Source organism: Falco punctatus, assembly GCF_963210335.1.
Source record: "Falco punctatus genome assembly, chromosome: 15".
Lineage (NCBI taxonomy): Eukaryota > Metazoa > Chordata > Aves > Falconiformes > Falconidae > Falco > Falco punctatus.
Genome location: NC_137595.1, coordinates 10,455,096 through 10,481,875, shown reverse-complemented (window position 1 = coordinate 10,481,875; position 26,780 = coordinate 10,455,096). Strand labels below are relative to the sequence as shown.

Here is a 26,780-nt window from a genome sequence, read left to right as displayed (position 1 = left end):
TAACAGCTGCACAAGATCTGCTTAAACAGAAAACAAATCCAAGAAAATAATAAAATAAGGTTTTTTGGCCAAAGAGCCGCAGTGACAATTCACAGTTAAAAAGAGATAAGACAAACATAAGGTCAGAGCTAAACAGCCAGATACTGCCATTATGCTTTTAGCTCAGCAGTAATTTTTGTCATGTAATTTAAGATGCCAAAAACGTGCTAGAATATTTGCATATTATGTATTGGCAAGCCATTACATCCTAAGTTATATGTAAAACATGGCCAGACCTTAAATAAAAAAATCCCAGGGTATTTTTGATAAATCAACAGCAGTTGTATTTCAACATATACATATCTGAACCTTACTGAGAACTGAAGTTGTTTTCTTTCTGTTGCTGATTTTATTGATGTTAAGACCAAATATTCTGGATTTGCAGTGACACTGTAGAACCTAGTCCATAAGGGTCTGTGATATGCAAAAGGATAAATCATTTACATCCAGATTTAGTAGAGGTTGTTTTTTTAAATGTTTGTTTCGAGTACCTTGGAACCGAATTTCAGAGTCACTGACTTAGAACAGAAAGTGAAACACAGCAAAGATTTTTGATCCATCTCCCATACCTCAGTCTAAATCTATAACCTTATTCCCAGGTATATTTTAATGTGAAAGAGTGGCAACTGCTACAAGAATGCCAGTAAGTAAATGACCTCCAAGGTAGTTGCTGATCCTCCATCAAGCTCTATGCCATAGTGATACTCTGTGAAGGATGTCCATGATTCACCAGCAGAATACCATTTATCCACTCATCAAAACAATTCTACACACTAAGTCAAAGTAAAGACTATGAAGCTTTTGTTTACAAGCATATTCTGAAAGACAGCTAAAATATGTATTTCACTGGATTAATTTGTAAATGTAAATACATTACATCAGGATTGTTACAAGATGGTACTTGTACAGAACCACATCGACTGTTTTTTTACAGCAGCAAGCAATATGGCTATTCTTGTCAGAGACTGCCCTTCAACATTTTCACATGATCTTTCATGATGAAAATGCAATGCTGAATGTAGTGACTGGGCTCTACTACATCCTAAAAGATAAAGACAAGATCACTGCAGACAACTTTTACTCAAATACGTTAACATTCAAAATAAAATAACAACAAAAATAAAGCCCAAAATACAATTAGTAATAATTAGAAGCAAACAAAATAAAGATCCTTGATGTACCTGTTTCAGGATACAGGAAGTCTTTTCAGTAATAGATTGCCTATATACAAAGCTTCTTTTTTAATGGTTTAGTTACTGAATATTTATATGCAGAAGTGACCTTCTATGTTGCTGAATACATTTTTAAGCTACAAGGAAAAAAAGAGCTATTATTTCATGGAACCTGCTTTTATTTTGATTTTGTGCTTTCATTATGAAATAACTAACACTTTTACCTATCCCTATTCTGCACTGCACACAGGAATGCACACGTCAGGAAAAATGATAACGCACAAATCATTAATAAGCTTAGTACCAGATGCTGAAATTGGATTTTAAACATCAGTCTTTCACAAATTCTACACACTACACAACCTAATATATTGCAGAAGAACGAGTACATCATTATTTAAACCTCTGCACAGATATTGCCCACAACAAAGAGCAACAGAATGAGTATTTGATAGACCAGGAATACAGGATTGTCAGAGATGGATAAGGTACCACAATGGGCAGTCTCATTTTCAAAACAATAAGCCAGTTATTCATAACCCATGGGGAAAGAAAAGCCCCAAAACAAAACCAAAACACCCATGGAATTAATTCATGCAAACAACATTTTGGAAAGCCACTACTACTTGTGAACAAAAGACACCAGACCTCCCATTAGTATTTTATTCTAGTGCATTACTCAGAATGATCCGTTTTCATCAACTGCTCCAGCAGCAAATAAATCCAGTACATCAGAGGCGAGCCAAAAATGTAACACAACCCCCACTGAAAATGTAGTTATGTTTTCTAGGAACTGCACAGAAAAATGTCTCCAAGTCTGGGTAAATCCAAGCTCACACGCACGGTATCTAGGCATTTACCAACACGGTGAATACATTAAGCTCCGACATGCACAGATCGGCGCACCCGCACTTGTGACCACCTTCCCGCAGAGCTGGGGGGGAGGAACGGCCGGAGCACCCCAGGTAATAAAGCTTCACTGCAAGGGATCAGACACCTTTGAAGGTACAAACCAACCACAGCAAGGAGCTCTTATTGCCCAGAGCGCCAACTGAACAGCTCCCCTCGCCTTGCACACCCTCTTCCACGCACCATGTGCAGGCACACGAATGGCAAGCCCTCATCCTTGTGACACGTATAGACAGGCACACGGAACACAACGCCTAGTTCCCTGCAATCACACACACACAGAAAGCACCACCTTTCCCTCGCTGCACAAGCACACACAGCCGGGAGCCCCCCGCCTCACCGCAGGCAGCCCCGCTCCCCCCGGCAGCACAGGCACACGGAGGGCGCCGGCGCCCCCTCCCCACCGCACGCACACCCCCCGGGGCACAATAACCCCCCCACCGCACACCGTCCCCGCACACCCTCAGCACAGCGGCCCGCTGTCCGCACGCACACACGGAGGGCGGTAAGGAGCCCCTCTCCCCGCAGAGCCCTCCCTTTGCACACACACACGCTCCGCGCAGGCGTACCCTCGCCCCTTGCACCCCACTTCCCCACGCACGCCGCAGGAGCGCCCCTGCCTTTGCACGCACACAGCAGAAACGAGGTGTCCACCGGCCCCCCCTCAGTGCGCAACCCCGCCATCACACAGCCACAGAGCAGGAACGCCCCCCCGATAAGCCCACACAGCGGCAGCCGCCCCCCAGCGCACGCAGAGGGGGAGCATCCCCCCCCGCACGCTCCAGATCCCCCAACCCGTCCCGCTGCACGCAGGGGGAGCCCCCTCGGCGCCCCGCTCCCGCCGCACACAAGCCTCCGCGCTGTCCCCCGTGTCCCTCACACGGCGAGGGCCCGGACCCCTCCCCACCGCCACCACCACAGCACACGCTCCAAGACCCCGCACGGACACCACGGCGGGGGCCCCGTACTGCTTCTCCCCACCGCCGCCACACCAGCCCTCCCACTGCATCCTCGTCGTTGTCACCACAGCATGTACCCGCCACTGCTCCCCCCAGTTCCCATCACAGCCCATCTCCCCGCTGCATCCTCCCACTGCCCCCGCCGGGCTCCCCCAGAGCAACCACCGGAGCAGGCCGCTCCCCATGCCATCCCCCCCAGCTGCCACCACCACCACCACCACCACCACCACCCCCCGCCGCCCCTCCTTTGCCACCACAGGAGACCCCCTCCGCTGCATCCCCCCCACTGCCACCGCAGCAGGGCCCCCGCACGCCCTCGCTGCCCCCACAGGCCCCCCCTTCCCGCTGTCGCCCCCACTACCACCACAGAGGGGACGAGCGTGTTCCCCCTCCTCGCCCTCACGGCCGGGCCCCCCCATCCGCCCCAGATCACCCCCGCAGCCGGGCCCCCTCGGCAGGAGGCCCCGTTGCCCCTCACAGCCGGAGCCCCCACACACACACCTGCTTGCGTGGTGTCGCTGAGGTCGTAGCCGCTGCCGGGGAAATCGCGCAGCTTCCTCCCGCTGAGGCAGAGGATGCCCGAGCTGCCCGCCTCCTCCAGGGCCCGGTCCAGGCTGCGCACCGTGTGCGGCTGCGGCAGAGTGGCCGCGCCCCAGTGCGGCCCGGCCGAGAAAGAGAGAGTGAGGTGAGCGGGGATCCCCAGCCCCCCCGCTCCGTTGCCGTTGTTGCCGTTACCCCCACCGCCGCCGCCGCCCCCCTGCCCAGCCGCCATCTTCGCGCGGCACAGACCAACCCCACAATAACAACAGCCGGGGCCGCCCCGCCGCCACACCGCCACTGCGCAGGCGCGGCCGAGCCAGCAGGGGGCGGGGGGGGCCGCGGGAGAGAGGCTGGGGGGCCGCTGGCGGGGGGCGTGGTTTCTGCGCGCCCCTCGGCCGCCCTCACCAATCCGCAGCGGCGTGGAGCGAAGGGGCGTGGCCGCGCCGCTCCCCAGAGGCCCCCTCCACCAATCCGCGGCGGCGTGGAGCGAAGGGGCGGAGTTCCCCGAAGCGGTGCTCGCCGGTGAGGGGCCGCGCGCGCGTTTAGGGGGCGGAGCGGCGCGTGGCGCGCGAGCCGCGCGAGGGGGGTCGCCCGCGGGCGCTGCGGGGAGTGGGAGCGGGGCGGGAGCGGGGCCGAAACGTCCCGCCGGCGGCGAGCGGGGCTGGCGAGCGGGGTGCCTCTTGCAGCCGGCCCGGGCGCGGGGCCGAGTGCCCTGGGAGGCGGCAGCTGCGGGGGGCGCTCAGGGCAGGGGCCTCCCGCCAAGCGGGACCCGGAACGCCCCGGCTGGGCAACCGCAGCGCCTGTGGGAGCGGCACCCGGCCCGGCCGCGGAGGCACAGCACCAGGCCGCCTTCGCTCGGGGGAGCCGCTTGGCGCCCCTCGGGTTTCTGGCCGTATCTATGGCAACACAGACTATCGATCGCTCCTCACCTGAGCCAGATGCATCGGAGCATCACCTCTGTGTTGGGAGCTAATAACGAGGAGCGCCGGTCAATAACTGGAGAGCCTCGTTAGTGGCTTGACAAAGAGATCACTAAGGAGTATCCCATAGCAGGACAAGGGGAGTAGGAATAAGGTTGTCACCCTAAAATGGGTTAAGAAACATCCAGAAAACCCCCAAAGATAATAACGCTCTTGGCTCAGTGTGAAAGGGGAGTGGTGAAACATAAATCAGAAGCTGGTTGCAATGTCCGAGGGCCCGTTATATTAATACAATTCTACACAATTGCTGGAATACTGGCTGAATAATCATCTCTATTACTATGTAATATGTATCTGTCAAAAATTACTCCGGAGCCATAATTAAGAAATGCTAAAGAAAGGCTTATAGACCTGCCAGGGGGTTGATAAGCAGAATCTGCTTTTGTGCTTTGATCCTCCTGAAGGTCCTTAAATGGCTAGGTTTTTTGCATGCATGCATCATGACTAATTTGGGGATCTAAGGGAAATTCCTTCTATAAGCAATATGGAAGAGACTAGCCTTCCGTCAGCAATATGTCAGTGAGAGACAGCTGAGCCATTATTAGTCAAAAGAGGAACAGCCCTGCGATATTCTGTGGGTGCTATCTGGCTGAAATTCAATAGAGCCACATTAGCCAGGATCAGTAAGAAGGTACTGAAGAGTGAACGGCTTAATCCTTCGATGCAGTATTCTATGGACTTGGGGATCACAGTGTCATTGCAAATAGATCGGCTTTCCAGCGAAAGAGGCCTATGTGCAAAATGCATGTGTGGTGGGGGAAGGGCTCCCATTGTCACCTGTAAATATTGTGGCTGTCTGCTTCATTGAACCTTAGCTGTGGATACTTTTGTGGGCTGCAGGATTACAGTTTACAGATTAATATTGACAGATCAGTCCGCTGGGCCAGAGCCTCTGCTCTTGGCCTGAAAAAGCTAATTGTTCCCTGGATTCACAGCAGGAAAATCAGACAAACCTGCACAGACACTGCGGACTGCTGCCCTCGGTCAAGGTTCTAGCCGGAGAGGGTTGAATAAACTCAGACCGATTTTGGGCCAAGCGGGTATGGTGATTTCGCCTGCAGACGTGGAGCAGGAGGTACTGTGGCTCTGCAGCTGGCAGGGGTAAAGCAGAGCAGAAGCCAGCACCAGTTCCAGTAACTAAATGTTGCTAAATTAGAAATAGTGACTCTGAGTTTGCCAGTGGCTTGGCAAAGGGCCAGCTCCAAGATGCAGCTTTGCTATCCTCCCTCTGAGCCACACCACACAGCCTCTTGCTATTCAGAGCCTAATTGATCCCTGCGATGTTAGACAGAGAAAGGGGTTCAGCTTCGCTTTGTGAGAAATAGGTCTGACAAATTGTCAGAGGACTCAAAACACCATTTAGTCATGCTGGAGTTCTCTGCGTATGAGGGGCCTTTTTATCTTTAACAAAATACTCGCTGTGTCTGCAGGTGTTCCTACTGAGAAGCAAACCAAGCACGCTCAGTCTGCTCAGGCACGCGCTCACACCTTCCAATGCATTGAAGTGTCCAATACAATAGGCTAGAAGCAATGTCTGAGACTTTTTCTAACAGATAACCAAAAATCCCCCATTTGCAAACCGTCTTGAGCAAATTGCTGCTTACTCAGGCAAAAGCTTGGGAATTGATTGCAGTTCCTATGGTAATAGCTACATGCAGACTTACCTGTGGGGGTCATTTATCACCTCAAATAGCTGCACAATCAGAACAGCTGTCTGGAATGCTAAAGTCTAATTCATTTTATTTATACTGTATTTCACAGCCTTTCAACAGTTCTTTCACTTCACACCAGGCTGCCCTTCTTCATTTCACAAGCAAGACCAGAGTCACTAGTCTAGTGGCAGAAGGCTCCCAAAACCAACCTTGTCTTAATGAGTAGTAAGTCGTAGCTGTGCCATCCCTCAGTTTCTTCTATAAAACAGAGATTATAACATTTTCTTAATTTTAAGGCAGTTAATATGAGTACAGGAAGAGGTGGAAACATTCAGGTGTTGTGATGAGATTGGGTGAGAGAAATGTGTTTTCTTGCTGCCACACCACTAACAGAGTCTGTCTCAGGAGTCTGAAAACCACTGAAAATCCCCCGCTTCCATGAAGAGCTTCCACTTTGAAAGTCTTTGTGGTTACCCACATCCGCTCTAGATGAGATAAAGACTCATCAAGATATGACATCAACAAACTTCAAAAGGTAGTGTTAATGACTAGAGGAATGAGACCTAGATAAGGCTTTGATTTATCTAATGTTCAACATGGATTTCAAGATGTGGTTACTCACAAGCCTTGCAGTGACGCAGTCCTTGGCACGGTTAGCCCAAGCCGTGCTCAAAGCAAGTGTGAGAGCTGCGTGCCCATCCCGCTGCTCTGCCTGGGCTGCTCCCACACTTCTGACCCCTGCTCAGCATCATCACCCACAGCTCCAAATTTCCCCAGAGCACTGCCTGCTGGAGTGAGCCCGGCAGGTTCATCTGTCCTGGAAATGTCAGTATAAAATTGATTATGGGAGCAGAGAAAGCAAGAGTGGAGCCCCTTATCTTTCCTGTACCTTTCTAATTCTCCAGAGTGTACTGCAGGCTGTGTCCCAGGTCAGGTCAGTGCATGTGATAAGCACACCAAAGCATAGGAACAAAGACAAAGTGCTACCTGGGCTGTCATGTGGTGCAATGCTCCCTCGACACCTCCACCAGATTTGCAGCCTCTCTGCCAACACAAGCTCTGGCAACACATGCTCCGGGCACCTAAGGCCAAGGAACAGGGATTGCCGAAGGCAAAGACACCCCAGAAGCTTTCAGTGTTCCTGAATTAAATGCTTGAGCTGAATACAAAGCAGATCTTTGTCAGTCTAGATTGCTGTTTGCTCTGCGAAATGAAATCCTCCTGACATGTCAGCAACCCACCTTTTTTTTGCATCCTTTAGAGACTTTCCTGCTTTAAGCAGTTAAACACCAGAGCTCTCATAATGTTCTTACTATGCTTCTTTATGAGTAGCTTCAGTCCTCCTACATGTGTGAGGTACTGAGATAACAAATTCACTGTTATTTCAGCACTCACATGATCCTTGTGCCATCTCCTTGATTACTCTTCGATTCCTTCCCCCTTACTTTGCATATTAGTACATGCTCTATTCCAAGCTGATACTGGTTTTCTTCTTCAAGACCTGAAAGTGTCCACAGCTTGCCACAGCGAGTTAAAATAATCTCCAAATAACTGGGTTCAAGATTCATACTAAAATGGCCCACTTCGAAAGCAAAGCAAGCGAACCATATATTCCTCGTTAGGTCAAAAGGCAAATGCCACACTCCCTGTGGTAAAGGCTAGTGATTTGTCTGAAACACCAGTTTGAAAGAGCTAGAAATAGCTCAAAATGCTCCAGCATCTGATGCATGAATAGAAAAGAAGCAAGCAGGATTTCGTCTGGCAGCTTTGGTGAGCAGTATCTGTTCTTAAAATCTTTTTGTACAGACCACAAGAAGACAGCAGATCCATTAATGAGAAGATTCCTCATACCTTTTCCATTGGGAGCATCTGATTAATTGTACAGCCAGCAATGCTTCATTGAGCACCAGAAAATACATTTCTGAAGGCGGGGGGAGGGCAGCCTTTAGCCTCAAAGATGTAGTTTCAAGTACCACTTACTCCAATTACATGCATCGGAAATACCTCCTCGTGGTGCCGCAGAGGCCTTTATCCTTAACTGATCATTCTAGTGTGATTTCTAACAGTTTTCCTTTTATTCTATTCTGAAAAACTTGCTTGCCACGCAGTAGCATACTTGGCTGTTTCTTGGTAAAATTAGAAATGTAGCCCTTTCAGTGAAGGCTGGCTTGAATATTGAGACACCCCAAGAAGCAAAATGAACTAGAACTAGAACTAGAACTAGAACTAGAACTAGAACTACTACGCGGCAGTCAGAAGCACAGATGCATGGTGTATCTGTGTATCTCAGCTTACTGGGATGTAGCTGGGCTGGTTACAGATTGCACTGCAGCTACCAGCTCCCTGTCATCCTGCAGCTCCCTGTCATCCTGCTTATGTGTGTGTTGAGTCCAAGCTTGTGCCATTTCAATTGCCTTTTATCAAGTATGCCGTGCTTTTCACAAGCCACAGCTCTGATACACAAAAGACAGTCTAAGATAAGAAGTAACTGTTGTCACCTTGTCCTAGATAACTGCACACAGGATCATTGATTGCATGTTAAATCATGCTGTGTATCTCCAGATCTAGATGTGCATTTTTACAGGATGACTTTAAGGATGTTCTGCATAGTCCAGGGGTACAGCTAATGGGTGTTGTAAGAGTAGTTTTGCATGTACACATACAACAGCCGTTCTCTAAATACCTTACAGTCTTACCGTGTACAGGCTGCATCTGCTAAATGTGTAAGAAGCAAATAATGGCATTTGTCATTAACCATTAACAAGAAGTGGTTGACCTGTCAGTGAACAGTTGTTATCACTGAGCAGAGCTGAATGGTACGTGCATCTCAGCCACTTTACTGCATCCAGTCAGAACTTCTGCATAAAAACTGAAGTATCATCAATGTAGCTCATGTTCTGGGAACGGGTAATGTAGAGAAACGTTGGCATAATCTGGAGTTTCCTTTTCTCAAAAACCCTGAAGAACAGTTTTGTTCTCTTCCATCTTCTCAAGAAGATGATTTTTGAGTAGGAACGTATGGTTAAAAGACCATGTTCAGCATTTGCCGGCAAAACATAAGCCCTTCAGTGATGGTGCGCTAATTTCGGAGCAAGCTAACAAAGCTGTACGGCTACCAGCGCTCCTCATTAGCGGCCGAGAATTATGCTCCTGTAGTTCTCACCAATTAAAAGGCCTAAACACCCCCCCTTGTGGGCAAAATACAAAATATCACAAAAGTGATCCGGTTTTTGGCCCCTTGAGGTAAGCTGTTGGCTATGCTTGGAGCAATTCTCATACAGGGTGGAGTGCTTCCACAACCAGAGACAAATGATGCTAAGTATTTCCTTGTCGCATATTTGTACAGCCACTCAGGCTTACTTCCCAAGAAAGAAAACATTTATTTGCAATTGCATCACGTAATTTTTGCATCATGTAGTTTTGGGTGCATTTCACTGAAAGCAAACAGTCATTTTTTTGTAATTTTGTATTAAATAACTGTGATATGAGATACCTCTGGGAACAACAGACAAAGTGGCCAGCGTTAGTTTCAGGGTACGTATTTTTGTATTGCGGCATAAGATTTATCACAACAATAAGTCACCACAAATTATTTAACATGCAGAAGATTCACAAAATCTACTAAAAGACTGCAAAAACATTTCAGATAATACAAGTGTTTGAATGCTGGCATGCGTTCCCTTCTCCCACTGAGTTCTATTTTTATTTGTTTTTAGCTAAAAGCCTTCTAGGGTTCCTTGGGGGTTTGATTATGTGACAAGAAGAGCACCTGATAAATTGAAAGGCTCAGTGCCCCAAAATAACACTTGCTCTTTGTGAAAAAGTTCATTGTACATGTGCTCTCTGGGGAAGGAATACCTGGCACCTCTGGCAGAGGTGCTCCAATTTTCTCTGAGAGCTTAGCTTGGGAGCTCGTTGCCACAGTAGCTTCTATTAAAGCAAAACAGTTCTAGAGGAAAGCATGGCAAAAATCCTTTTCTTCTTTTGTTCCTTTTAATTTTTTCTTTTTTTTTTCTTTTTTTTCTTTTTTTAATAATCCCACTTTAACCTTTAGAAAGTCACATTGCTGACATTCCATTCTTAGGGTGCAGGGTCAAGTTTGTCTGCCAGACACCTGCAATCCCCTCCAGTGCAGGAGGACCGGGCTTTAGAGGAGGTTCTGGCTCTTAAGGCCTTTTCACCAAGTCCAGCATGTGTCACCTACACTGTTAATGTGAGAAATTACTGAGAACTGAGTTAATAGCAGTGCTTAGACATACTAAGCAAGTGGGACATTTGCCAAGACGTTAAGAGGTCACAGACTGGCAGTTGAGAGATAACAGAGTACATATCAGCTTGTACTTCCCAGGGGCAGAAATATGGCCTGGAAAGGTTTTGTCACTGCCTTCAAAGCCATGAGCTTAGAGGAAAACAGATCATTAAACCTCTCACCTGGTGAAGTGGAATTCGCTGCAAAAGCTGCATTGTAGCTCGATACAAAAAACCCCAAAAAACCTGTCATTTGAAAATACCTACTATTTTAAAAGTTGGTTTTGGTGTTTCTAAGCTCTGCCTTTGTCTTGTTCTGTCTCCTCAAATGTTTGTTTCGCTAAACATGACCAAATGGAAACACTACTGGAAATCTCTCAGCTGTTGCTTTCAGATTTTCTGAAGATACAAGCATGTATGATTCTGCAGAAAGCCACAGAGCCTTTCATTACGCTGTCCTCACAGTGGGACCAACTCCAGCTTCTTCCCAGTGTGGAAACCTGGCTCACTGCACATGGGCTGGCCTGTTCCCAAAGGAGACTCCAGACCCCTCCTGCACTCCCTCCCTTGGGGGTCCCGGCAGCTGCTGCTTCACAGCTGGCTCCAGGGCACCCCCACCCCGCGCCCTTCCCCAAACCACACGGGGTGCTAGAAGATGCCAAGGCTGTAGACCTCCTCTCCCTGTCCATCGCTAGAGTCTTGGCTTATGTGGGTACTTCCAGTCCTTTTCCTGCAGCCACAGCTTCCCTAGCTGCTGGGAAATTGGGAGTGACTCCCGTTGAAGGAAAGCTCTTGGACTAGGGGTGCATTAAAGCCAGGGGTCCCCAAAGAGCAGCAGCACCCCCGGGACACTTGGCATAGCACGGAAAATTGCAAACAGGGTGTTGTGACCTTAGTGCCTCACACTTCACATGAAAGTGCTTTAATGATCATCCTGCAGTGTCATTGCAAAAGACAGCCAAGGTTACGTGTTGCTCTCTCAACGCTGCTCTGTTCTTTTCTTTCATGAAAGCACAGTTCCCTAAACCAACACTTTCAGAAGCACTTGATCTTGCTGAGAGCTATGCACATACCAGGAGGCAATCTTTGCCCTGGTTTGTTTGCACGTAGAAATTTCTCTCCCATTTGAAGTGCAAGCCGGGAAAAGGAAACTTGTGAAAATACAAGAAACTGTCTTGAAAACACAGAACATGCAGACTCGGTTCTGAGATTTATGTTGCCTTTATTATGTATATGTGGAAGATTATTTCAGAGCACTTATTATATAGAAAGTTTAGAAAAAAACCGTGCTGTTCACCTAATGCACAGTAGCCCTTTGGAAAAGGAGTGGTTGGTCTCCCAGTGCTTCTCTTCCATTTTGTTTGGGTTTGGTTTTCGTTTTTTGGTGTTTTGTTCTTCCTTTTTTCTAATCTGGCTTTAAAAATAAAGGAAGATGGTTTTGCTCACATTTTGTATTCAAACTCCAGAACAGCACCAGTGCCACAACTGACGTGCCCCAGAGACTGAAAGACCCCTGGAAGAATCCGATTCTGTGAGTGGTGAGGACGGTACTGGAAAACCAGTCCCAGAGGGATGCTTCCTCCCCAGGAAACTCGCCGGCAGACTCCGTGCTTGAATACAAGCCCAGGGCCTCCACCTTGTTCTTCTAGTCCTCAAAATGGGGCACGGCCACCGCTGCCTTTGCACGGGGCACGGCCACCGCGGCTCCTGCACGGGGCACGGCCACGCTGCCTTTGCACGGGGCACGGCCACCGCAGCTCCTGCCCCGCTGGGAAGCGGCCGGCGGGGTTTCAGCAGACATCCCTGCTCCTGGCGTGCCCCGCCGGGAGCGGGCGCGGGGGCAAGAGCGGTCAGCAGGGAGGCTGGGCAGCGGGAACGCCGCCGGCGGGGTCCCGGGGAAGCGCGGGCGCCCCCGGGGTGCTGGCGGGCGGGGCGGGCCGGGGTGCCCGGGCGGGCGGGGAGCCGGGCGGGTGCCGGCACATTCCGGGCAGGCGCACTGGGCGGCGCGGGGCGGCGGCACTGCGCGCACGGAGCCCATGGAGCCTATGGAGGCGGCGGGGCCGCAGCCGGGGCCGGGCCCCGCCGAGGGGCCGCAGGCGGGAGCCGAGGAGATTGACATGTCCCTGGGTAGGTGCGGCGGGGCGGGGGTCCCTGCCGGGCGGGGGGCGGCGGGCCGAGGGGCCTCCGTGCGCCCGGCGGGGCGCGGGGCTTTGCTTTGCGCCGGTACGTGTGGGGGCCGGGGGCCGGGGGCGGCCCGGCGGTGCGGTGCCCTCGGCTGCGCCCGCACCCTGCTGCGGGGCCGGGCACCGTGCGGGGCGAGGCGAGGGGGCCGCCGTGGTGCGGGGCGGCGGGTTCGGAGCCGCTGTGCTGTGCGGGCAGCTCCCGCAGCTGCCGCGGGGAGAGCGCCAGCCCGGCGCGGCTTCCAGAAATGGGCCCTCTATTGAAATAGAGATAGGAGACATGTCCCGGGGGGTGCCGGCTATTTATAGCAGCTTGCTCGTGATGCTCGCCATTCCTCTGGCACTGGCTACGTGAACTCGGCATAAACAGCTGCCCTTGTATTAACTCCGAAGGCCTGGACTGCGGCGTTTGGGCGATAGATCTTGGTGGATTATCGTGCTGACATCTCTGCTGTGGAAGGAAAGTCCACGGCACCTTTTATTAGCGGATCAAACAGACCTTGTGTCACTTCTTCCCAGCAATGAGCCACTTGTCGGGAACAGCAGAACATTTTCCACTGCGAACTCAAACGGAATTCTTGGCTGACGCAGTTATTTTAACGGTGCTATGAGGTTTTACAGCAACAGCGGGTCCCTAATTTTTTATTTAGTTTTTCCCCATGGTGTTGCACACCCTTTTCCTGTTTGCTGCCGTACTGTACTCCCTTCGCATTTGCTCTCCCATAGCGCTTTCCTCAGTCAGACCTCCTGTGGTCCATCTCCATATTCAATCCAGAGTACACCTTACTCAGGGCAGAAAAGAGCTGGAAAACAAGAGACCTGGTAAAGAGCTGATACTTTCACCATCAGGTGCTTGTTTCTCTGTTTTCAGATGCCTTGGGCCTTGCTTGAGTCGGCAGTCACAGGAAACTGCAGGAGTTACTCTAAAGCAGCCCTGATAGATCTAATTCTGTCTTGAGGGCATAGGGGTACCTTAAATGACCTCCAGGATCCTTTCCAGCCTTAGGTAGGAAGCTCTGTTACATTGCTCTGTTAACCCCATCGTATGTATGGGTACAAAAGACAGGGTAACAAGTCATGCCCAAACAAAAAAAAAAACCAACACTAAAAGGTGACAGACTGGGTACATGAGCATTCATCTCCTCTCCCTTCCCAGTGAGCCCTTCCTTGCGCTGTAGATAGCCCAGCCTTGCATGCCTGCATCCACCTCTCTGCAGAGCAATCAGGGATGCTGTTGACACACTTCAAAGCAGTCTTGTGCCCCAAATAGCACATGTCCCAAAGGCACACTTAGCTGAGAACATTAGCGCATTCATACCAAGAACATCGCCCAGTCTCTCCCAGCATGCTCTCTTCCTGGCAGACCTGACACAGAAATCACAAAAGCAGTCACGCACCCTATTCTTATATATCTGCTCTCGTTTGTTTTCCCCGGCCTTTGTATTATTTTGGACACAGGAGTTACTTGATAGAAAATGACAAGTGACAAGCACTGGAGGTATGATGTGCTTTTCATGATAATCACCCACTGAAAGCTAATGGCACTTCTGTGCTTCCACTCCAGTGATTCATTAAGGAGCTGGAGTAACCACTGCCTGGGAAAAGGCCTGATTTGGACACTTCACTTCTTTCCTCACTAATTTGCGAAAGTTTAAAATATTCTGCTTGGAGCTTAACAGAGGTGGCTTTATTACTTGCTAAATATTTTCTGGAAGGTTTGAGGTTAAAAGAAGAAATTGTTGGAAAATATGAATTAATGAGGAGATGTCCCTTTGCCTTTTCTCTTCATTGGAACAGCCTGAATTAAGAAGATCCCCTTGATTTCAGACCAACTCACTGAGAACTGAGGGGCTTTTGTTTCTTAATAGAGCTCTACATCTACAAGTAGTTTGTGCATGGTTCAAATAGCTCAGCTTCCAGTGTTGTCTTTTGAAAACACTTGTTCGGAATGGGCATGAGCTTTCAAAACCCCGTCAGGTATACTGTGGATACGGCGGGTGGATCATCACCTTCCTTTGTGTCTCTCTGTTGTAAAACACGGCACTTAGTGCAGCTCAGGGGACATTGGGATGGTTGGTTAGCGCAGCAGTGCCTAGGGAAGCACCTGGGATGCTTGACTGGGTCCAAACTGGTGAAGCACAGTGGCAAAATATCCTTGGGAGAAATCTTGTGTTGTCTTCTCAGTGCTACTATTATAGTTTTAAACCAGAAGTATCTAAATCACAGGAAAAGTAATTGGTTATTTCATACGGGCTCTGTGCCTTGGGAAGTGCATTTGGATGGCGTCTTGCGAAGAAAGCGGGAAACATCTCGCAGTTCATGGAAGAGCTCGGTAGAGTACACTTTCAGAGCTGCCTAATAAGAAGTTTGGGTGAGGGGCCAATTTGGTGCTTTCAGGCCATTTTAGACCCCTTTTGTGTTGGGGCAGTGGTGGGTGCTCGAGGTGAGAGGCAGCTGTGCCTGGTCGCAGCGCTTGTACTGCTGCAGCGCGGGAGCTGGCTCATTGCCCTCCCTCCTGTCTGCAGAGAGCTGTGCAGAGTTCCCAAAATATCCTACTGCTGCTGGCAGCGGGGCAGGCCTGGGAATCGAATTGACGTGTTCAGCACGAAGCACAAGAGCTGGTGCCCTTGGTGCGGTGCAGACAGGTCTACGCAGGAGAACCTACGTTTTGCAGGGGAGAACAGGCATCCCCTGCACCGTCCTCTTCTGTGTGAGATACTCTCCCTCTCTGTTTCACCAGACAATGGCAGAAGCTGAGAGGTTCTAGAGCTGTGGTTGATAGATCCATATCCAGCTGTTTCTAGGCGAGCTATATTGAGTAACTAGACAGGAGCATCTACCGTAGATAGAAAATACTCAGGTCCTGAAGGCTGCAGAATTTAAAATTCAAAGTACTGCTGATATCCATTGTGCATGATGCATCTATTTGCTTCCTGGTTTTTGAGCCATAGAGGTTTATGTTGTCAAGCTTCATCTCATACCACCGAGGGCTAGAAACTTGCTTTGTTTTTTTTTTTTAAAGCACTGTGAGGAAAGACATGCAGGTAGCTGACTCCGGGAGATGGGAATTGATCCTACACCCACCTGGTGAACCATGAGTGTTTGCAGGACCATGTCGCCTTTCTGGACAGTCACTCTGTACAAGTGAAATTCCCTCCCTGCAGCCCTCGCGTTGCAGCCTTCGCTGCACCAAGCTTCAGTTCTCCTCTTCACAAATGTAGGGGCTAGGGGGACATTCATCCTGCTTGTGTTTGCATGACGCCTGAACAGTGTTTGTGTTGTTGATACATCAGGGACATGTCCTCTGCACTGGACAGTGCCCATGTCCCACGCGTGGTGGGGGGAGCCCTTGGAGCAGCCATCACTGCATGGGTGCACCCATGGGTGCTTCTACCCATTCTCCCTGTTTGGACCACCTTTCCTGCAGCCTCCCACGTCAGATCTTCAAAAAAAAAAATGTTCTCTGCCCAGCACTGAGCTCCTGGTGCCCCTGCGAAAACATATTCCCTTGTGCTTGTGGGAAATCTGCGGGACTGGATCCCTCAGTGGGATGTGGGTCTGAAATCTCTGTCCTGCACACATGGTAGATACATGCCGGATGGTAGCACATTTTTAAATAATTTGCTGCACTCTAATCTCCAGCCTGCAGGAGCTGAGTAAATTGATCCTATACTTTCTGAGCTAAGCTTAATCTTTTATTGTCCAGCCAGCATCCCTCACAGAACCACAAGCTCCATTTTTACTGCAGACAATTGCAAGTACCAAAAGTGGGAATCACTGTTGGTAGAAAGTGTCGGTTTTATGGGTTTCCCCTTTGCCATTTTGATCTAGATGACATCATAAAACGTCACAGGAAAGAGCAAACAGATGCCAGCGCTGCAGGGGACGCGCGAAGGCAGCAGGACAAGAACAGAAATTCAGCGTATGGGTATGGGCGGCCCCGTTTCCGCGCCTGGATGCAGAGGAATTTGCAAGGTAGGTGAGTGCCTGGGGACAGCGGAGGCCTGCCAAGCTGGAAAACACATTTTGTGTAACAAAATACAGCCCTTAAACCCTTCTCCTATCTAACTCCTGTGTGCATATAAGATGTACTCAGACTCTGAATAGCTTTTCTCTCTGCAACAATGGAATATCAGGGCCCTTTCAGAGCATAAATTCATCTGTTTCTCTCCCTTCCACCCTCTCATGAATTACTAATTCAAAGTGACTTAATATCTATTCTCTATTCCCTTTTGGCTTTGCATAGTTTAATTATGCCTCTTCCTAATCCTCTTTTTCCCAGAACGCACTTAAATTACCCCTTCAGTAAATGTCTTTGATAGTTCAGTTATTGGAGCTAATTTGTATTTTTTGCCAAGCGTGCTATTTTTATGATAAATTTTTTATAATACTGAGTGATCACACACTAATCTATGTTTAGTTCCACTAACTTTTATCTACAAAACCAAAGTGATCTGCTGCATGATTCCATCTCTATCAAAATTGTCCTTTTTTTTAATTTTAATTGCTGCGAAATTACTCCATTGGAGATTTTAGTGACATTTTGCAGCAGTGTCTTTGCAGTGTTCCCTTGGAGTGCCAATGGCACATCAGGACAGTGGGATTGCTGGGTGGAATCCTGCTTGTCTCCGATCTGCCTCCCACTCTCATGTTCTTGGTCTCCACCACATATTGCCGTACCAAGAATTGTTCCGGTTCAAAACAGAATGATGATAATTGCCCTTTGCAAATTGATCTTTCTGTCAAAAGCACAGGCTTTGATATTTTTCCACACTCAAGCGACGACTGTATGCAGAGTCAAATACATCAAATGAAATATTTTTTTTAACCATTCCTTAGAATGGAGGACTTTTCTGTTCATTTACAGAATTACTTCTGCTAGTCTTAGTATTTCATAGACTTTAACTGAGCCTGAATTCAGCCCTGCCAAGTGCAAAGACCCACCATGCTGTGTGGTTCTGATGTCAGTAGCAATTCTGGGAAGCTCAGCATGACTGGGAATTTAGCCCATAATTCTTCAGGGGCTCATTTCACTTCAGTCCCTGCTGAAATGCAGTCCCTCCTGGGCTGAGACGTGATAACCATTATCAAAATGACGATCAGAACAGCCCAGCACTGTAATGACAGGGGGTGGAGAAGGGTATTATGCTGATTAAACCAGCAAGAGAACTCGTGCAAGTGAAGTGCTGTTATCCCTCCTGGAATATAGCTTAAGCCGTCTTCCCAGTGGGGGAAAAACCAATTTCAAACCTCTTTGGAAAAAATGAGTCTGTCACACATCAGGGGTTTTCCCCAAACTGGACTTGGTGGGCAGAGGTGCCTCTTGGCCAACTCAGGTACGTCCAGCACCAGGCTTTGAGTGTGCACCAAAACACAGTGGGGGTCTTCCCCAGCTGCTGATGCTGCGGGGTTTCATTCAAATGTTCTTTCATTATTAAATATCTGCCGGGCTTTTTGCAGAAATGGAGCCTCCCGTGTGTCACACTTCAGGATACACATGACAGACCAAGGCCTTGGTCCCCAGCTGGTGTACACGGGGTACCCCTCGGAGGCTGATGGCCGTGTCGTTAGTTATTTACACTGGCTGAGACATGCCTGGGTGCACCACTGAGCAGAGGCTCTCTAATATGAACTGACTGACAGGGGCATGATTTTCTAGTCAGGGCTGCCTTTTGCATCAGTCCCTCCCATCGCACTGATGAAACACCCAGGAAAGGCAGCTGAGCTCAGTCTGTCTGGCTGCAGAGGAGTTGCCTTCGCCAGGGTGCGGGAGAGCAGTGTCGCAAGGCTTGGTGGCCTGCAGGAGAGCAGTCTGGCAAACAGGCAAGAGAGAGGCGCCCAGGGTGGCTGTTGGAGGGAAAAACAAACTGGGGAACAGAACTAGGAGGGAAGAAAGGGGCATTAAACACAGCGAGACCACATCTGGTCAGGAAGACACAGAATGCCAAAATTCAGGTGTATGTTGGGGAGGAACATTTACACACCTGCACTGCTGCGCTGAGAGGGCATCGTTTGCAAAGAAAATAACTAGTGGCCCCACAGAGCTTGTGAACAGCGTTGCATTTTTGTGAGTGTTCCCAACCAACCTACGGCTGTAAGGAGCAAAGCACCCCGACGTGCTGTTCGGGAGGTGCTTCCCACAGGCATGCCCTGGTGCCCTTTTGTCTTGGAGCCAAAGCAGCTCAAATCATCTTCACTTGTATTCCAGTGTGACCAGCCTACGCTGGCGCCAACCGGTGTTACACCCTGGGGCTGGAGCCTTCATTAATCACTGCGGTGGTGGCCCCTGACAGCGGTGTCACTGCTGCCTCGGAACACTTCATTTCTAATTGCTCCAAGTCATTGTAAATGGCTGTGATGAAGGAATTGATGGTATGGGATCGATACAGGCATCTAACTGCTCTGCGGTTTGTATCAGTGAGGTTCTGCTTTACGGCCCAGGGTTTAACCGCAGGTTTGCTGCCCTCTGCCATGCGCTGCCTTATGCCTGGTTTATACACCCCTCTGAGTACGTGTGCACATTTCGCTGGTATAGTGATTCGGAGGATGTCTACTTCGTTATGACTACTACAGAAGTTTATCATGTGCAGTAATTAGGCTTTAATGCACTGACAGAGTGCTTTCCTCTCGCTTGACACTTCAGCACACTTCAAAATCATAAGCAGGCTTAGGGGAAAAAATGCAAGACAGCCTGTTGGTGTGTATGCACTGTGCAGTTATGTAAAATAGCAGCAGAAGGTGCCCCCTTCAATATGTGCAGTAAGTAAGGAGATGTCAAGCAAAAAAACCTCCCACAAACATATATATATGTATATATAAAAATTATGGTCCAGTCTTCACTTATCACGTGCTGTAATATGGGCGCTCAGAGCTGTTCCAGGCTGCTGTGGAGTTGGTTTCTGGATGCTCGAGTCACTTGCTTATCTGTATCAAAAGGCTTTTCCCATTTCACGGTTAATTCATAGCAGTGTGAACTGACAACAGATTGACAGGTTTCCTCATGCAAGTGTTCCTGCCTTTATTAGGAATCAGAATTGTGGAAGGCTTTTCTCTTCTATATTCTTTCACATCAAATAATATGTTTTGTCAGTCCTATGTATAACAGCAATGTTAGTGAGATATTGGAAAGATAAATTATTTAATATTCTGCAAAATTAATATACTTTTCTGGAATGAATTAATGTGATTCTTGCATCACTATTTATACAGATACTCCTATATCATGTTAAGTCATCCTAGCAATCCATTTGCAAAACTGTAATCATAAATTGAGTTTTGAAGGATGCTAAAATAAGAGCTTATTTCTGTAGGACCTAACCGTTTTAGAAGAGGATTTGGACAACAACAGTACAATCGGAGACAATTCAGGAATACTGTGCCCGGTCCCAGGAGAAGAGCAGCTGCTGCATTAAATGGAGTGAGCCCTTTAAATCGCCAGGCATTGGCTCAAGAGGTAGGGGGGTACGGAAAGTACAGCTGTTCCCAAATGTCAAATGGAAATCTGCTGGATTTTATGATCCTGCATCACTCCAAAGAACAATCTGCATAAACAGTTTACAGGCACCATTTTTTGTATGCCTGCGCACAGCATTTGTATGCATAGGTGAGTACAGACACATATGCATATAAAATAGCAGTTTTCCAGTTGGTTTTATAAGCTTGTGACTTGGCATAATTTTACTGAATCAGTTCCCATGGGTTTTACAAAAAAGATTCTTTAAAACTGTCTTCTTAAAAAATTTAAAATATTTCCATAAAAACAAATTATATGCCATCTCATCTACTATTATCATTTAGAGGGGGTATGTTAAGAGTCACTATTATTTGTTCTCCACCAAGAGTATTTTCGAAGGTCCAGTGAAGTCAAAGGAAAGACTGTTGTTGACTTCAGGTGGCTTTGGTTCAGAGACATACGTTTCGCTAGCAAGTGGGTATCCCCCCCAGAGACACTGATTCCTAGTACTGTGATGGCCATGGGTCAGATTACCCATGTGCATCTGTGTAAAATGCATTTTTTTTTATTCATTTGTGGCTTTTCCTTTTTCAAGTTTAAATGTTTGGGTCTTGTCTTTGCTTAAAAACACTTTAAAAAAAAGATTGAAATATTTTCATTTGGCTTTTGAGTTATTTTTAAGACTCAAGAGATGGGAAAGAAGCTACATACTCATCATTAAAGTAGTCCTTACAGTTTTCTTCTGAGTGTCAAACTGGCTTGGTGTAGAAGGTGGAAACCGAGCAGGTAGATAGTCCTCTGTGAGAGGTTTTTGTTTTCCACACTGATGGAAATCCACTCAATGAGGATGTCATGTATGCTCAGTAAGCTTTTAAAAAAACACCAAAGTGGTGAACATGATGGCACATTTAATGGCTTTGTCCTGGGGGTATAAATAAGAGAGCTCTAAAATGAGCATGCATGTGCATGGAGTATGGTTATTCCTGAAAATAAAGACAGTGATGACTCACATATTGAGTGTGGCTGGATATTAGCAGAAAGTAATAAGCAGTTGCTAGGAGGCATAATTCTATGGTAGGTTCCATTTTGCAGAAATAAACCAAGTGGGAAGAATATGGAAGCACATCTCAGTTAGTAGGTAGTAACGGTGATGGTGGCTGTCCCACAGAAATAAATGGGACAGAGTCTGTGGCAGTTTGTGTAAAATAACTGCAGGAGGACCTGCACTGCTGAGGGGTCTTCTGATGTGCTTCAGGGCTCGGGCTGGGCAACATACATGTCCAAACAAGAAAGAGTCAATGACCAAAAAGAAACCTGAGCAAAGCTATAATGCTTGGCATGTGCGAGATTTGCTCTCCAATCACAATTTTTTTTTGTATTTCTGCACCATTAGAACGAAACGTTCTTCCTGGTACTTGTAGTTTCATGCCCAGGAACCAAGGCGCACATACTGATTGATGACAACGGTGTATACCAAGTCCAATGTTGAGACCACAGCAGCACTGCTCAATAGAAATATTCCTGCCATAGATAACAAAAGAACGTGGAAGAGACCAGGTTTTAATAGACACAGCAAGGAATCAATTTCCCATCAAGAAATATCAAAGGAGAAAACAAACCAACACTTGCAGAGCAGGGTTGTTCCACTGCAAGACTGCAGAAATCGCAAAGGGAAAACAGTTGGGAATGAGAAGATGGGGAATGCAGAGCACACAGCGTGGGGCTTGAGCCCCCTTTGAAGTAATTGCAAGTGGTGCTGAAGGCATCCAGGAGCAGCGAGGGAACTGCTGCGGTGTCAGCAATCGCCACCTGCACTTCAGTGCGGGCTGGATTTCCCCCTAGACAGAGCCAAAGAAAATGCCACATAAATTCGTCAGCTTTTCAGGCAGTGGCAGCTGGCAGAGGGAAGGATGGTCGTGTGCTGTGGCTCGTGCTCACTCCCTCTTGGTGCACCAAGATGGAGCGAGGGTGTCAACTGCTGAGCTCTCACTACTCTTTCAGGGCAGCAAGAACAGCGATGCTTTCACCAAAAGCAACAGCAGCGGGCAGCCGGATGGACGGCGACGGCCACCCCCAGGCCCCAAGAGATTCAGAGCAGCACCTTCCAGCAACAACGCCCCGGGGCGAAGGTAAAATATTTGGTTACTCTGGGTTTTTGTGATTTTTCAGTGATTCCCCGTGCAGCTCCTGGGGCTCTGCTCTCAGCCTGGGCCAGCTGGGAGCAGTTACAGCCGTGTGCTCATGCAACGTGAGAAAAATACCCCTGGGTATGTTAGGAAAGCACCTGGAAATAAAACAACTTTGTGCTGATAGTTAATAATTCAGGTATTAAATATGCCATTTTATTTTAGAAAGCAAATGTGACCTTTGTATTTTAATTAAACTTTTCCTTTGTCACTTTGGGGAACACTTTTGAAGGGTGAAATAGCATTTATTTTCATAAAGGCAGGAAATACAGATTACAGCTGTAAGGAATAGCCAGGCAGAGAGGGTCTGTCCCGGTGAGGGGCTGCGGGAGCAGATGCTGTGTCCTGGGAGCTGTGATGAAGGCTGGGCGCTGGGCACAGCCTCGGCGCCTGTCTCACTGTGGTCCTTGTGTTCCCCGAGCTTGAAAGCAAGCTTCATTGCAATCCCGTCTTTCTCTGCTCTGAGTAGAGCAGGGACTGGATGACCTCCAGAGGTCCCTTCTGACCAGATTTTTTTCGGCAATTTTCTTTTTAAATTTTTTTTTTTTAATGAGCAGAATTCAGAACAAACACAAGCTGTTGTTTCATTTGAGCAGGAAAATGAGTTCCTCTGAAATCCTTTGCTGGCAGAAAAACCTGTTGGGCCGAACTTGGTAACACACAGCTTCACTTGCTTCTCATACTGCTTTTTAATAATACACTGGGTTAAGTATTTCAGCATTAAACTTTAGGAGAGGCCTGGCATCCTACTCACCTACGTCCTGTTCTCTCTCCCCCTCCTTTACCAGCAGACCTTTCCGGCTAAACAGGGGACCAGCCTTCCAGCAGAAGCGGATGCAGCAGCGGTTCTCCAAAGCCAACTTTCAGAGAGGGGTCAGTATCGAGACATTTTTTGTGCAACCTGCTGATGGTGACAAGCCTTCAGTTTTGCCAGCCTTTGCCCAGTTGTATCTTTGCTTCCAAAAGGGACTGGGAAAGATGGGTGACTTTAACAATGAATATATTCTTAGGAGACTGTTTGCAGGGCGAGCAGTTTTTAGTGCAGCTTAATGGCAGCTGGAAAATAAAACCTGGGCGTGTGATAAAATTGAACCTTGCAGCTTACGCAACAGCACAAGCAGGGCAAAGCCAAGCCACCCATACAGATTGCTGTGCCAGCAGGAAACCCAAAATGAGCAAATTTCTTGACAACACACAAGGAAAGAGCTATTGAGATACACCAAATTAAATAACTTGCAAAAGGAATCATTGTTTCTAACAGCTGATTCGTTAAGTCATTTTTACAAAAATGTATTTCACAGCAGATGGATGCTAATGGAGAAGGGAAGCCACGAAGGATGAGAAGGTAATTGGTGAACAAAGGCATGCTGCAAACACGACGTGCTCTTTCGTGCTCAAATCGAAGCTGGATACATCTCCCTGTCTCGGCAGGTGGCAAGTGAAACCCAGCCCCGGAGCAGTTCTGACAGTTTCTGTGGCTAATCCCCAGGCGGGCCAGACTGGCGTGTAAGTAATGAGGTGATTTGTTAGGTTGGGAGCCCTAAAAAGCCCTTGCAAATCCATTTAACATTATTGCAGCTTCACGTCTTCTATAACGAGCGCGCAATGAATGGTTCAGACCCAAAATAGTTAGCAAATGATGTCTCGTTCCCTTCCCTTCGTATCTGAAAGGAGATGGTAATTACTGTGTGGCTCGTTCATTATCCAGAGTAAAGAGCAACGGAAGTGCCAGCAGCACGTGGGAGGTGGCAGGCTAGTTGTGCTTGATGTGGGGTGTCATGGGGGAACACCGCGCACCCCAAAGGGACACTGTGTGCTCGCCGTGTTGAGAAGAGCACAGAGGCTGGAAGGGGGTGGCTTCACCCCTGAACTGAGCCAGTGCAGCTGCAGGACCCGGCACACAGCCAGGGGCAGAAAGAAGGGTGGGTGAGGGCACTTGGCATGTCCTGGGTGCAGAGAACACCCCACGATACGATAGCCCTGGTGTGACGTAGTCCCCAGTGCTGGAACTTTGCCAGCACGGCAGCTCTCCTGGCACCCTTTAGTCTCACCCAGGCTGCTGTGAGGCATGCCGTGGGATGTATGGGGTACGCGGTGGTCTCCTTTACTCTTTGCTGGTTTGCAGCTGATGGGAAGTGAGCTGCCTTAGCATCCTGAGTGACTGCAGATCTGTGCTTTCCCCAGCCCTGGATCCAAGCGCCCATTCCTGCGAAGCCAGAGGCCACCACCGCGGGCAGCCAAGCCCCAGCCCAAGGGGGTGCTGCTGAGATTCAACTTCCGCGCGATGGCCAACCAGGTAGAGGATTGTCGACGGGACAGGTGGCACCTTGCACCCTGCAGCGGCCCTGCCACTAAGCTGTTAACATCACGCTCAGGTTTTTGGGGCTGCCAGTTGGGTTTATCTAGCATAACCTGGGAGGAAAGTCCCTTAGCCGTGTTGGCGAGGGTGCTCGCAAAACTGAAGGCACCTGAGAAGACTGTTCAGCAGCTACAGACTCAGCCTGATTTTCCCCACTCTTTTGGCCCCTCGTGGCCTGTCCATGTGCTTGCTTGGAGCTGGGAGATGCTGCCTGTGAGCAGTCCTGGCTGGGGGGGATCGTTTCACTGCCAGTGCTCCCCACTCCTCAGAGACACACAGCACTTCTGGGCTTTGCTCTCTCTTTGCTTTGGTGACCTTCTTGGTGCCGCATTTTATGCTGAAGTATGGTCCGAGAGCCCTGGGACAGGTCAGAAATCCTGCTCCACCTTCTTCATTGCTGGCGTTTCTTGTCTGGACAGTTTGGTTTTACTTGATGCCTTGTGCTCAGATGCCATCTGCTTGCTCCTGTTCTTGCCGAGGACACCCAGTGTCTTGGGGCTGGGTGCTGCTTGGAGGTTTTCCAGCCGCACACAGTCTGTTGAGCTCCTTGTCTCCATGTGCTGAGTGGTTTAATTGACTAACTGGCTGTGAAGCATCGTCCTGACTGATGGGTTCTATCAATACCCTGCTACGAGTTTGGCTGTGCTTTGCCATGAGACCCGGGACTGACTCGCTCTCCCTTTCCCCTGCAGACCAGCCTGACGCTGGATGAGAGGTTCTCTGGTCTGAGGAATAAGAGGCGCTTTACAGCAGCCAGAGGCGCCGGCCGGACAGTCACCATGCCTTAGCACCGCATGCTCGTCACAGGGACTGCCCGTAACAGTCCAGGCCCTGTAATGGGCAGCTCAATAAAACTCGATAGATTTCCTCTGAGATAGCTAATTTGGCAATGTGCCGTCTCCTTCCTTACACACAGAATGAATGGGCAATTGAGGGCAGGGACGAGGCAGGATGAGAGCCGGGGCCAGAGCACAGGGCAGGTGAGACATGAGTGGGGTGGTGAAGGGGGTTGAGAAGAGGTGGATTTGCTGGGAGCGCTCTGCCAAGGAGCCACAGGGCTGGCACCAGCCCTGTCCCCCTGCCAGGGCACCTTGTGCTGCCTGGGGTAACTTGTGCAAGAGGGAGGGGGAACCAGCTCCAAGCCATCCCCATGGAGCCTTTCCTGCATTGTTACCTGGGTGGGACACAGGGCTGTCCTGCTTGCCCATGTGGGAGACAGAGCAGGGAGCAGAGCGTGTGTGGAGCTGAGGGATGTGCCCCAGCAGTGGCACCAGTGGGCATGCTCCAGCTGCCCACCTTCCCCAGCATCCACCTAACTGCCCAATTTGTTGTGCGTGCAGGCATCCCCGCCCAGAGGTTTGCAGTGTAAGACCCCTCCACCCTGAAAACATCACACTGTAGCCCCATAGTCAGGCCTGATGAGCACCTTGCATTGCTCTGGTTGCCGTGCCGTTCTAACTGCTGCTGCCAGCCCGGTCGTGGGGACTGGGTGGGACTTGCTGTGCCGTGCTGCCGGTGTGGCTGTCCTCAGCGTGGAGCACAGGCAAGCTGCCCCAGCCCAAGCCAGGTTTTCCAGAGCTGCAGTAGTTCTGCATCAGGGATTTTGTAGGTGCAGCTCCACCCCTGCTCAAAGCAGTGGCATAATCAAACCAGCAGCCGCAGGAGGGAGGCCGGGCTCTACAGCAGTCCGATAAACATTGGCTGAGGTGTTAGTGAGCTGGGTCGAAACATCTGTTGACGAAGCCCTGTACCAACAAACCGTGAGTCACTGATCTGCTGCTGCAACCCAGCACCGAACGCACTGGACACAGCCTGTTGCTGGGCTCTAAGCTAAACTTACTAAAGTAAATATTTGATAGACTGCTTTACATTTTACACCAAGCATCTTTAACAAGAGACTGGACTCGGTGTTGGTTTTATAGGAATGTGTGAAATGTTGGTTGACAAAGCGGTGATGTATGAGTCCAATGCATTGAATAAAAAACTAACCTGTCAAGTGTCACCTTCGGTTATTTCCCTTCCTTCAGCAGGCTTTCAGCACAAGTTCAGCCTCTCAGCATGGCACTGTGGGGCATGGTACATGTGGCCACATGGGCTGCTGCC

General features: G+C 49.1%; 2 protein-coding genes across 6 annotated transcripts in view; one reads left to right on the top strand and one right to left on the bottom strand.

Annotated features, from left to right (window-relative positions):
• The window catches only part of LRCH2 (leucine rich repeats and calponin homology domain containing 2), a 53,460-nt gene extending 48,512 nt beyond the window's left edge, over nt 1–4,948 (bottom strand). For both annotated transcript variants that reach the window (XM_080365960.1, XM_080365961.1), the window contains exon 1: nt 3,581–4,948. In XM_080365960.1, the coding sequence (XP_080222086.1) occupies nt 3,581–3,851 (271 nt within the window). In that variant the 5' untranslated portion in view covers nt 3,852–4,948. The remainder of the gene's footprint in view (nt 1–3,580) is intronic.
• A 7,436-nt stretch (nt 4,949–12,384) lies between these two features.
• On the top strand, nt 12,385–25,559 carry LOC308053968 (UAP56-interacting factor-like). Of its 4 annotated transcripts, none has more exons than XM_080366006.1 (9): nt 12,385–12,626; nt 16,511–16,654; nt 19,990–20,132; nt 22,134–22,261; nt 23,107–23,191; nt 23,623–23,663; nt 23,750–23,824; nt 24,503–24,614; nt 25,370–25,559. In XM_080366006.1, the coding sequence occupies exons 1-9, from the start codon at nt 12,536–12,538 to the stop codon at nt 25,463–25,465; spliced, it is 915 nt and encodes a 304-aa protein (XP_080222132.1). In that variant the 5' UTR covers nt 12,385–12,535; the 3' UTR covers nt 25,466–25,559. The 4 variants fall into 4 exon arrangements, with proteins under 4 accessions (XP_080222132.1, XP_080222133.1, XP_080222130.1 ...); XM_080366007.1 differs by having other exon boundaries at nt 12,397–12,626; nt 23,110–23,191; XM_080366004.1 differs by having other exon boundaries at nt 12,397–12,626; nt 23,620–23,663.
• The last annotated feature ends 1,221 nt before the right edge of the window (nt 25,560–26,780 follow it).